Genomic DNA, 13,019 nt, shown 5'->3' with positions numbered 1-13,019 from the left:
GTTTCAGATGATTTTGTGCCCAATAGAAATGAATGGTAAATAATGTATTGTGTCATTTTGGATGTACTTTTATTGTAAATAAGAATATAGTATGTTTCTAAACATTTCTATATTAATGTGCTACCATGATTACGGATAGTCCTGAATAAATCGTGAATAATGATTTAGAAAGTGAGAAAGTTAGACGCAAAAATATCATACCCCACAAAATAATCTGAAACACAACCAAAGCAAACAGCAAATGCATCCAACAAATGTGTAGAGTCACAAGTTTGATGTAGTCATTGCGTGCTATGAATATGGGACCAATTACTAAACTTTTGACTACTTTAATAAACATACTGTATAAGTGAATTTGTCCCAATACTTTTGGTATTTAATTTCTAAACGGTTTGCCCACTATATACAGTGGGGAGAACAAGTATTTGATACACTGCCGATTTTGCAGGTTTTCCTACTTACAAAGCATGTAGAGGTCTGTAATTTTTATCATAGGTACACTTCAACTGTGAGAGACGGAATCTAAAACAAAAATCCAGAAAATCACATTGTATGATTTTTAAGTAATTAATTTGCATTTTATTGCATGACATAAGTATTTGATACATCAGAAAAGCAGAACATAATATTTGGTACAGAAACCTTTGTTTGCAATTACAGAGATCATATGTTTCCTGTAGGTCTTGACCAGGTTTGCACACACTGCAGCAGGGATTTTGGCCCACTCCTCCATACAGACCTTCTCCAGATCCTTCAGGTTTCGGGGCTATCGCTGGGCAATACGGACTTTCAGCTCCCTCCAGAGATTTTCTATTGGGTTCAGGTCTGGACACTGGCTAGGCCACTCCAGGACCTTGAGATGCTTCTTACGGAGCCACTCCTTAGTTTCCCTGGCTGTGTGTTTTCGGTCGTTGTCATGCTGGAAGACCCAGCCACGACCCATCTTCAATGCTCTTACCGAGGGAAGGAGGTTGTTGGCCAAGATCTCGCGATACATGGCCCCATCCATCCTCTCCTCAATACGGTGCAGTCGTCCTGTCCCCTTTGCAGAAAAGCATCCCCAAAGAATGATGTTTGCACCTCCATGCTTCATGGTTGGGATGGTGTTCTTGGGGTTGTACTCATCCTTCTTCTTCCTCCAAACACGGCGAGTGGAGTTTAGACCAAAAAGCTCAATTTTTGTCTCATCAGACCACATGACCTTCTCCCATTCATCCTCTGGATCATCCAGATGGTCATTGGCAAACTTCAGATGGGCCTGGACATGCGCTGGCTTGAGCAGGGGAACCTTGCGTGCGCTGCAGGATTTTAATCCATGACGGCATAGTGTGTTACTAATGGTTTTCTTTGAGACTGTGGTCCCAGCTCTCTTCAGGTCATTGACCAGGTCCTGCCGTGTAGTTCTGGGCTGATCCCTCACCTTCCTCATGATCATTGATGCCCCATGAGGTGAGATCATGCATGGAGCCCCAGACCGAGGGTGATTGACCGTCATCTTGAACTTCTTCCATTTTCTAATAATTGCGCCAACAGTTGTTGCCTTCTCACCAAGCTGCTTGCCTATTGTCCTGTAGCCCATCCCAGCCTTGTGCAGGTCTACAATTTTATCCCTGATGTCCTTACACAGCTCTCTGGTCTTGGCCATTGTGGAGAGGTTGGAGTCTGTTTGATTGAGTGTGTGGACAGGTGTCTTTTATACAGGTAACGAGTTCAAACAGGTGCAGTTAATACAGGTAATGAGTGGAGAACATAATGGCTTCTTAAAGAAAAACTAACAGGTCTGTGAGAGCCGGAATTCTTACTGGTTGGTAGGTGATCAAATACTTATGTCATGCAATAAAATGCAAATTAATTACTTAAAAATCATACAATGTGATTTTCTGGATCTTTGTTTTAGATTCCGTCTCTCACAGTTGATGTGTACCTATGATAAAAATTACAGACCTCTACAAGCTTTGTATGTAGGAAAACCTGCAAAATCGGCAGTGTATCAAATACTTGTTCTCCCCACTGTAGGAACATACCCTCAAATTAAAGCTGACAGTCTGCACTTTGACCTCAGTCATTGTATCTTTTCTAATCTAAAGTGCTGTAGTACAGAGCCAAAACAAAACATTTGTCACTCTCCCAATACTTTTGGAGCTCACTGTAGATTATGCAACACTTGTTTCCCAACTACCACCTCACCTTTAGTAACGTTGCTGTAAGGGGAGCTGATGACTTGGCCGTTGGAGAGGGTTCTGTAGAGACAGCGGTAACTGCCCTGGTGTGAAGCATCCATCTTAAACTTTGTTAAAGTAGCCCTGGGCTGTGAGGATCCAACGGTCACGGACATGATGGAGTCTCTATTCAGATAGAAGAGGAATTCCACAGCATTACAGAGGATACAGGATGGAAGAGTGCAGGTGAGATGGACCTCCTCTCCATGCAAGAAGGCAGAATAGGCCGGGTCTGTGGAGAGTGAAGGCTTCTGCAAGACAACACCTGTTGGTCAAATACAGGTAGTTTAGTGAGGCAACAGTAATCACAACCTATCTGCTGGTCTTCATACTGTATTAGCCACATGCTCTGTTCTAGGCTGCCCCCATCTGGTCACATATCACCAAGTCTGGCTTGGGTTAAGATTATTTCTGCAACGGTCAACTCTCCACTAGGTGGCAGAGCAGGCAATAATACTGCAGTAATATGCTTTTTAGGATTTTCTCTATGATGAGACCTTTTTGCACAATTCAAACCAAACCCTGATAAAACTCTAGTCTAGACAAGGCAAAGAGACTCCCTTACCTGAACAAATAACACCTGCGTCGTTACCATGATTACAGTCATGTGTTCCTCCTCCTGTGTGTGGGCACTGTGTGATGGAGCACTCACTGCCAGAGCAGCCAACATCATCCTGCCAAATGGACCCACTGCCCTGACCAAAGTAGGCCCTCTCTGTGGCACTATCAGCTCTCCCACAGCCCAGCTGTCTACACACCACAGCAGTGTCATTCAAGTCCCACACGTCATCACACACGGTTCGCCAGTGACCAATTTGATAGACCTCCACCCTCCCAGAGCAGAGGTCACTCCCATTGACCAGTCTGACGTTAGGTTTAACTAGGAATGAAAGAAAATTAGAAAAGTAGAAAATTAAGGAGAAAATAAATGCATTTCAGTAGCACATTCAACTAAATCAATGGCAAGTTGACACAAGCATAATGAACTGTAATTTGACTTTTATCAACCACAATAGCAACCCAGGGACTTTTACCTGAGCAGACAACTCTGGCGTCTTGAGACTGTAAACAGTCATGGTGTTTCAATCCTCCATGTGAGCATTCTGTGAGGGAGCTCTCACTGCCGTTACACCCAACATCATCCAGCCAAGTAGGTCTGCCACCACTACCCTGACCTACGTGGGCAGTACCTTGGAAACTCACAGTCCTTCCACAGCCCAGCTGGCCACACACCACATTGGCATCGTTTACGTCCCACTTCTGACCACACACTCTTCCCCAATGGCCCTTGTAAAGAATCTCTACTGTCCCCGAGCAGAGACTAGTGCCATTGACCAGCCTGATCTCTTCACCAGCTCACAAAGAGGAAATGAGATGATTGGAAAAATGATTAATAATGATTAATGAGCAATTAAAAACAGCCAGTATTGTCAAAGCTGTTCTATTAAAAGTTGTTACAAACGTGTTGCTTAACCTTTTTGGACTTTAACAGCATTTTTTTTTTGTTCCCCTTTTTCTCCCCAATTTCAATCTTGTCTCATCGCTGCAACTCCCCGACCGGCTCGGGAGGCGAAGGTCGAGTCATGCATCCTCCGAAAGATGACCCGCCAAGCCGCGCTTCTTAACACACGCTCGCTTAACCCGGAAGCCAGCCGCACCAATGTGTTGGAGGAAATACCATTGAAAAATGTATGCACTCACTAACTGTAAGTCGCTCTGGAGTAAAGCCCCCCCAGCCAAACCCTACCCTAACCCGGACGTCGCTGGGACAATTGTGCGCCGCCCTATGGGACTCCCGATCACGGCCGGTTGCGATACAGCCCGGGATAGAACAGGGGTCTGTACTGACGCCTCTAGCACTATGACGCAGTGCCTTAGACCGCTGCGCCACTCAGGAGGCCTTTAACAGCATTTTAAAAGTATTTTAAAACTTTTTTGAGACTTGTGTTCACATGTAAATGAACACTTACCTGCCAATGTAGATAACACCATTTGATGAGCTGTTTGGGAGAAACACAGACAACCAAAACAATACAATTAAACACACATTTGCTGAGGTTGCCATTTCTAAATGGATAATGCCTTATAATAATGTCCAGTAAAAAAATCAGATTTTTTTTTAAATATATGTTTGCTCACCATTTATGAATTGTTATTGTTACATTTGTAAATGTTAGTAAGCTATATATACAGTGGGGGAAAAAAGTATTTAGTCAGCCACCAATTGTGCATGTTATCCCACTTAAAAAGATGAGAGAGGCCTGTAATTTTCATCATAGGTACACGTCAACTATGACAGACAAAATGAGAAAAAAAATCCAGAAAATCACATTGTAGGATTTTTAATGAATTTATTTGCAAATTATGGTGGAAAATAAGTATTTGGTCAATAACAAAAGTTTCTCAATACTTTGTTATATACCCTTTGTTGGCAATGACACAGGTCAAACGTTTTCTGTAAGTCTTCACAAGGTTTTCACACACTGTTGCTGGCATTTGGGCCCATTCCTCCATGCAGATCTCCTCTAGAGCAGTGATGTTTTGGGGCTGTCGCTGGGCAACACAGACTTTCAACTCCCTCCAAAGATTTTCTATGGGGTTGAGATCTGGAGACTGGCTAGGCCACTCCAGGACCTTGAAATGCTTCTTACAAAGCCACTCCTTCGTTGCCCGGGCGGTGTGTTTGGGATCATTGTCATGCTGAAAGACCCAGCCACGTTTCATTTTCAATGCCCTTGCTGATGGAAGGAGGTTTTCACTCAAAATCTCACGATACATGGCCCCATTCATTCTTTCCTTTACACGGATCAGTCGTCCTGGTCCCTTTGCAGAAAAACAGCCCCAAAGAATGATGTTTCCAACCCCATGCTTCACAGTAGGTATGGTGGTCTTTGGATGCTACTCAGCATTCTTTGTCCTCCAAACACGACGAGTTGAGTTTTTACCAAAAAGTTATATTTTGGTTTCATCTGACCATATGACATTCTCCCAATCCTCTTCTGGATCATCCAAATGCACTCTAGCAAACTTCAGACGGGCCTGGACATGTACTGGCTTAAGCAGGGGGACACGTCTGGCACTGCAGGATTTGAGTCCCTGGCGGCGTAGTGTGTTACTGATGGTAGGCTTTGTTACTTTGGTCCCAGCTCTCTGCAGGTCATTCACTAGGTCCCCCTGTGTGGTTCTGGGATTTTTGCTCACCGTTCTTGTGATCATTTTGACCCCACGGGGTGAGATCTTGCGTGGAGCCCCAGATCGAGGGAGATTATCAGTGGTCTTGTATGTCTTCCATTTCCTAATAATTGCTCCCACAGTTGATTTCTTCAAACCAAGCTGCTTACCTATTGCAGATTCAGTCTTCCCAGCCTGGTGCAGGTCTACAATTTTGTTTCTGGTGTCCTTTGACAGCTCTTTGGTCTTGGCCATAGTGGAGTTTGGTGTGTGACTGTTTGAGGTTGTGGACAGGTGTCTTTTATACTGATAACAAGTTCAAACAGGTGCCATTAATACAGGTAACGAGTGGAGGACAGAGGAGCCTCTTAAAGAAGAAGTTACAGGTCTGTGAGAGCCAGAAATCTTGCTTGTTTGTAGGTGACCAAATACTTATTTTCCACCATGATTTGCAAATAAATTCATTAAAAATCCTACAATGTGACTTTCTGGAGAAAAAAATTCTCAATTTGTCTGTCATAGTTGACGTGTACCTATGATGAAAATTACAGGCCTCTCTCATCTTTTTAAGTGGGAGAACTTGCACAATTGGTGGCTGACTAAATACTTTTTTCCCCCACTGTAGATAGTTATTGACACATTTATAAACAACTTTAAATGTAAACCAAGCAAGCAACCAGTATTTTGCATATGCTGTTGTGCTATTTACACCATTTGTAAAGCTGGATAGTTAGGTCTATCTCGAGCTCAAAGATTTCCTTTGTGAAACTGCCCTGTGAGAGATGCACAGTATGTCACTTGTTGTGGTTAACATTAGCCAGATTCTCACAGAACAACTGTTTAGTATACAGATGAAACATACTTATTTTTTTATCAGTTTCACACATTATAGCACCCTTCTTTTGTTTAAAATCGGCTAGTCCTGCTTTCTGCAAAATGTTATTAATGACTCTCAACACTTTATTTTGTGAAATAGTTTTTCCACTTAATGTTGACTTATGTTATTTCCTATATATCAAATGTCAGCAGTGTTGGGGAAGCTTAATTTTTTGCCCCTTTCCCCTAGTTGGAGGACTTGGTGGAAAACATACAAATTCTCTATACATGTAGCGACGTGTCACTTTAATGGTACCCCCCTTTACTATAGTTAATTTTGTAAATCATTTCTTAACTCTATTTTCTTAAAACTGCATTGTTGGTTAAGGGCTTGTAAGTAAGCATTTCACGGTAAGATCTACACCTGTTGTATTCGGCGCATGTGACAAATAACATTTGATTTGATTTGTTGAACATCCTATTACTGTCTGTCCATAATGCTGAACTGTTATGGACCACTGACTTCCTCCAAACTCCTTCAATTTCCATTCAATTCAATTTCAATTCAAGTGGCTTTATTGACATGGGAAACATATGTTTACATTGCCAAAGCCAGTGAAATAGATAATAAACAAAAGTGAAATAAACAAGAAAAAATTAACAGTAAATATTACACTCACAAAAGTTCCAAAAGAATAAAGACATTTCCAAATGTCATATTATGTCTATATACAGTGTTGTAACGATGTGCAAATAGTTAAAGTACAAAAGGGAAAATAAATCAACATAAATATGGGTTGTATTTACAATGGTGTTTGTTTTTCACTGGTTGACCTTTTCTCTCTCTCCAAGACAAAGATTTATAAAAGTGGCCCTTCACTCCTAGGTCTGATACCATGTGACCTCACAGGACTACAAAAGGACTCTGCTGTCTCCCCCTCACTCTCTTAGCTGTTAGCCGCTTATCCTGCTGGACCTCTCAAACTGGACCTTTCTCGAGGAGGGAGAAGAACCTCCATCCTCAGTAGGCCGGCCACAGGTCCTGGACCTTCGCCTTTAATGGCAAGAACTGGTGAACTGATAAGTTAGGGAAAGTACCTTTTAGGGAATAGCATCTGTAATCCAGTACATACATTGGGACGGAAGAGCCCATGCACTAAACAGTCTCAGAAGGAGACTTAGTCATTAAAGAGCTATTGTAGCCTCAATGGTACATTTAAGGTTTCCTTCTTCAAGTAAAGAAGGAGATGACTATTAGAGCACAGCCTCTGCAACTCAAGCAAGGAGCCAACAGAGAAGAGCAACAAGCATAAGGACACCAACTCCTGACAAAGGAGGAATCACCCAACTCAACCAGAAAGGACACACCTTCTTCCTTTGTTCTCATCCATGCGGCCTGAACAATCAAGAAGCCACAACATACTTTGTCTTGATCACGTTGAGGGAGAGGTTGTTATCCTGGCACCACACAACCAGGTCTCTGACCTCCTCCCTATAGGCTGTCTCATCGTTGTCGGTAATCAGGCCTTCCACTGTTGTGTCGTCGGCAAACTTAATGATTTTAAGTTGGAGTCGTGCCTGGCCTTGCAGTCATGGGTGAACAGGGAATACAGGAGGGGACAGAGCACGCACCCCTGAGGGGCCCCCGTGTTGAGGATCAGCGTGGCAGATGTGTTGTTACCTACATTTTGTTATTTCGTTTCTGTAAGCCATTTAACAAACTATAACGGACTAACATTGGAATTGGAGTTGACTCCAAGGCAATTCATAAAAGACCGTAAATACTGAACTTTCAAGCAACCACATATTTTGCCATGGAGCACGTTCTGATTGGCCAGTGAGGCGCCTAGCCTCGACACACCCACAATGTCACGACTTCCGCCGAGGCTGCCTCCCCTCCTTATTCGGGCAGGCTTCGGCGTTCGTCGTCACTGGCTTACTAACCACTGCCGCCCCAATTATCATCATCACATTTGTCTTGTCTTGTCAATCACACACACCTGGTTCTAATCCCCTCATTAGTCTGTGTATAAGTGTTCCCTCTGCCCCCTTGTCCTTGTGGGTGATCGTTTGAATGTGAGAGTAGTGTAGCTCGGTGGAGCTACTCATACCATTTTGTTGCCAGGGTAGATATTTCCCCTGTGCCTATGTATTGTATGGAGATACCGTTACAGTGTATTACCAGGGTAGATAGTTTCCCCTGTGCCTGTTTCGTTTGTCGCTATTCCAGCGTATTTTGTGTAACTAAGGAATAAACTCTGTATTCAGTGATTACCCTCCTGCGCCTGACTCCTTCCATCACACTCATCACACACAACTTGTTCATGTATCAGAACCCAGCCCTTTCGCCCCAAAGCCAGCAAGTGTGCGATAATTGTGATAGTGAAAATAGCACAAATATGCCTGACACAGCCCTGAACATATAGCGCTACCACATGCACTTAGATTTACTATTGGGTTAGGTTTGTTAAATAGAGCCCTACAGTGCATTCGGAAAGTTTTCAGACCTCTTGACTTTCTTCACATTTTGTTACATTACAGCCTTATTCTAAAATGGATTGAATAGTATTTACCCTCATCCATCTACACACAATACCCCATAATGACAAAGCAAAAACAAGTTTTTAGAAATGTTTGCAAATGGAAATATCACATTTACGTTAGAATTCAGACCCTTTACTCAGCACCTTTGGCAGCGATTACAGCCTCAAGTCTTCTTGGGTATGACGCAACAAGCTTGGTACACCTGTATTTGGGGAGTTTCTCCCATTCTTCTCTGCAGATCCTCTCAAGCTCTGTCAGGTTGGTTGGACAGCATCGCTGCACAGCTATTTTGAGGTCTCTCCAGAGATGTTCGATATGGTTAAAGTCCGGGCTCTGTTTGGGCCACTCAAGGACATTCAGAGACTAGCCCCAAAGCAACTCCTGTGTTGTCTTGGCTGTGTACTTAGGGTCATTGTCGTGTTGGAAGGTAAATCTTCACCCCATTCTGAGGTCGAGCGCTCTGGAGCAGGTTTTCATCAAGGATCTCTCTGTACTTTGCTCCGTTCATCTTTCCCTCGATCCTGACTAGTCTCCCCAGTCCCTGCAGCTGAAAAACATCCACACAGCATGATGCTGCCACCACCATGCTTCACCGTAGGGAGGGTGCCAAGTTTCTTCCAGACGTGACGATTGGCATTCAGGCCAAAGAGTTAAATCTTGGTTTCATCAGACCAGAGAATCTTGTTTCTCATGGTCTGGGAGCCCTTTAGGTGCCTTTTTGGCAAACTCCAAGCGGGCTGTCATGTGCCTTTTACTGAAGATTAGCTACCGTCTGGCCACTCAACCATAAAGGCCTGATTGGTGGAGTGCTGCAGAGATGGTTGTCCTTCTGGAAGGTTCTCCCATCTCCACAGACAAACTCTGGAGCTCTGTCCGAGTGACCATCGGGTTCTTGGTCACCTCCCTGACCAAGGCCCTTCTCCCCAGTTGCTCAGTTTGGCCGGGCTGCCAGCTCTAGGAAGAGTCTTGGTGGTTCCAAACTTCTTCCATTTAAGAATGATGGAGGTCACTGTGTTCTTGGGGACCTTCAATGCTGAATAAATATTTTGATACCCTTCCCCAGATCTGTGCCTCGATACAATCCTGTCTAGGAGCTCTACAGACAATTCCTTCGACCTCACGGCTTGGTTTTTGCTCTGACATGCACTGTCAACTGTGGAACCTTATATAGACAGGCATGTGCCTTTCCAAATCATGTCAAATCAATTGAATTTACCACAGGTGGACTCCAATCAAGTTGTAGAAACATCTCAAAGATGATCAATGGAAACAGGATGCACCTGATCTCAATTTCGAGTCTTATAGCAAAGGGTCTGAATACTTATGTAAATATTGTTTTAATAGATTTGTGTCGATTAATGAGGATTTTTATTTATTTAATCCATTTTAGAATAAGGCTGTAATGTAACAAAATGTGGAAAAATGGAAGGGGTCTGAATACTTTCCAAATGCACTGTAAGTGCATTCATTCCATTAACAGGGAGATGTACAAATATTGAATTCTAATTTAATTGCAATCAAAACATTCCAAACAGTTCAATTTCAATTCCTACATTTGAAGATCCAATTCAATTCAAATTTAAACAATGTAAATTCTCCACTTCATGAGTGAATTCAATAATTGAATATGGCCCCAACGCTGGTTTAAACCCTCCAAAATCATGTTAGTTAGATAAATATGCCCGTTTTAACTTTATCTGGTTTGCCATTCCAAATAAAATGACATTTTTTTCTCGCATGACTTGAAAGAGGATTCTAGACCATGAATAAATATGTAAACGGCAATATCACTAGAGAATTAATCAGGTGTTATCCTCTCTGCAATTTCAAGATCCTGTTTTGCTACATTTTCTATCAAAGTTAATAATTGCAAAATTGCTCAACTTTTCCGGGATATGTACACAAAGCACATCAACTTTTAACCTTGAAGTCACAGTTGTGTGAGACTAGAAAGTAGACATGAGAACTGGAAATGAGTCCTTTGTTATAGGTCAGTTTGATTATGTGACTGTCTAACAAGTCGCTCGTGAGCGATGTTCATGGAGACCAAAATGCACAAATTAGCCAGTTAAAATTGCATTGCAGACATTAATGTATCCAATATATAAATAATAGCCTATTGAAACAAGGCTAGGCTAGACAGAGACAATATCATCCTGTATTTGTAAAAAGCAGAAGGCACAGAGACAACAGATACCTGTCTATATATATATAATCGATTGTTGTTCATGTAAGGCACTTGAAAGACCTTCCTTTATGACAACTTAGTCACTGTAATACACAAAGACTCACCTAATGCCATAAAGAGTAGAATTGTCACCATCTTTATCCTTGTAATGTCCTCCAATATCAGCTAGTATTCTCACCAACACTTGGCAGTAAATGATTGCAATATTTACCCCAGATTTAACTGCTTTTAAGTTACAAAACAATGGATGAACAAAACAAAAATTCAGAGGAACCAAAATTGAGAGTTAAATTACCATGCTCTGGCAATGCTACCTCCATGTACAAGAGGTCAATGTGTGACCTTCCAGATACTTTCCGGTATTAGCATTACCATGACAGAGAAGAGCGGTACACTGTCACAAAACAGGAAATCCCAGCCCACTAGTCTCTGGTCTGGTCGCTGATTCCACTAAACTGCGTGTGCACACAACACTGAACTCAACACCACAAACCCCATTTATTTATTTTTTTACCAAGAATATAAGATGCATAAAACACGACGATTGAGCTATCTATACAGACCAGTCAAAAGTCTAGTTAGGGCATATATATAGCTCAATCGTCGTGTTTTATGAGTCTTATATTCTTGGTTAAAAAAATACAACAAATGGGGTTTGTGGTGGAATCAGCTACCAGACCAGAGACTAACCACATCCTGTTTTGTGACAGTGTACCGCTCTTCTCTGTCATGGTAATGCTAATGCTGGAAAGTGTCAAGAAGATCACACATTGAACTCTTGTCCATGGGGGTAGCATTGCCAGAGCATGGTAATTTAACTGTCAATTTTGGTTAATCACAATTTTTGTTTTACTCATCCATCGTATTGTACCTTAAAAACAGTAAACTCTGGGGTAAATATTGCAATAATATATGTACACTGTATATACTGTACACACTGAGCTTACAAAGCAATAAGAACACCTTCCTAATATTGTGTTTTGCCCTCAGAACAGCCTCAATTCTTCAGGGCATGGAGCCTACAAGGTGTAAAAAGCGTTCCACAGAGATGCTGGCCCATGAATGCTCCCAACAGTTGTGTGAAGTTGGCTGGATGTCCTTTGGGTGGTGGACCATTCTTGATACAGACGGGAATCTGCTGAGCATGAAAAACCCAGCAGCGTTGCAGTTCTTGACACAAACCGGTACACCTGGCACCCACTACCTTACCCCATTCAAAGGCACTTAAATCTTTGTCATTCACCGTCTGAATGGCGCAAACACACAGTCATGTCATAATTGTCTCAAGGCTTGAAAATCCTTCTTTAACCTGTCTCCTCCTTCATCTACACAGATTGAAGTGGATTTAACAATCAGTAAGGGATCATAACTTTCACCTTCATTCACCTGGTCAGTCTGTCATGGAAAGAGCAGGTGTTACTTATGTTTGTACACTCAGTGTATTGTCTAAACTATTTTGAGGGGCCAATAAGGAACCTAAAAATAAGTCCCCCCCCCCCCCCCAAACATAAATTGTAGTATAACCCTTAAAGGGTTTCTGAACTTTGTATTTGTTCTTGTAACGTGACCTGCTATAGTCCCAGGCCCAATGAAATACTGCTCTTAAAGTCCCACCACAATCTTCTTTTCAGCCTAATGGTGGACCCACCCCCAGTTAAGAAACATTTAAAAACACACAGACAGGGTTCTTTATTAAATGTTATTCTCTTTGTCCAATGATCTGACATAATCAAAACAGTTATTTATTTTATCCCCAAATCCTGGTTGTGCATCTGATTGCATTACAAGTGAGAGTGCCGGGGAAAAAACAGTTGTGCGTTGTGATATTGGCTGCAGTGAGGTTGGCCACGAGCAGCGTTCGATCCATTGTGAAGGACAGATCCACTCCTACTTAACAGCAGAGTCGGTGGTGTTGTGGGGAAAGGAGATGGGTAGGTAGGTTACACTAGTGTGTGTAAACAGTGGTTAGAGGTGGGGGAATAGCTAGCCTGATCCCAGATCAGTTTGTGCTGTCTTGACTCCTTTCTCATTGTCATGCATTGGCAAGACAGCAGAAACTGATCTAGGGCAAGGCTAGGGAA

The 13,019-nt window shown here is 42.4% G+C and overlaps 1 protein-coding gene across 1 annotated transcript; it reads right to left on the bottom strand.

Annotated features, from left to right (window-relative positions):
• Nucleotides 1-2,143: 2,143 nt before the first annotated feature.
• On the bottom strand, nucleotides 2,144-3,574 carry LOC311117905 (scavenger receptor cysteine-rich domain-containing protein DMBT1-like; the record flags this gene model as incomplete). The annotated part of the gene is made up of 3 exons (XM_084192804.1): nucleotides 2,144-2,484; nucleotides 2,785-3,099; nucleotides 3,254-3,574. Coding segments are annotated over 3 exons (977 nt in total), but the record flags the coding sequence as incomplete, so codon positions are not given.
• Between the last annotated feature and the right edge of the window lie 9,445 nt (nucleotides 3,575-13,019).

The sequence above is a fragment of the Coregonus lavaretus genome (genome assembly GCF_964263955.1).
Source record: "Coregonus lavaretus genome assembly, contig: HAP1_SCAFFOLD_1505, whole genome shotgun sequence".
In the NCBI taxonomy this organism is placed as follows: domain Eukaryota; kingdom Metazoa; phylum Chordata; class Actinopteri; order Salmoniformes; family Salmonidae; genus Coregonus; species Coregonus lavaretus.
Note: the sequence above shows the minus strand (reverse complement) of the source record. Positions and strands in the feature narration are given on the sequence as shown.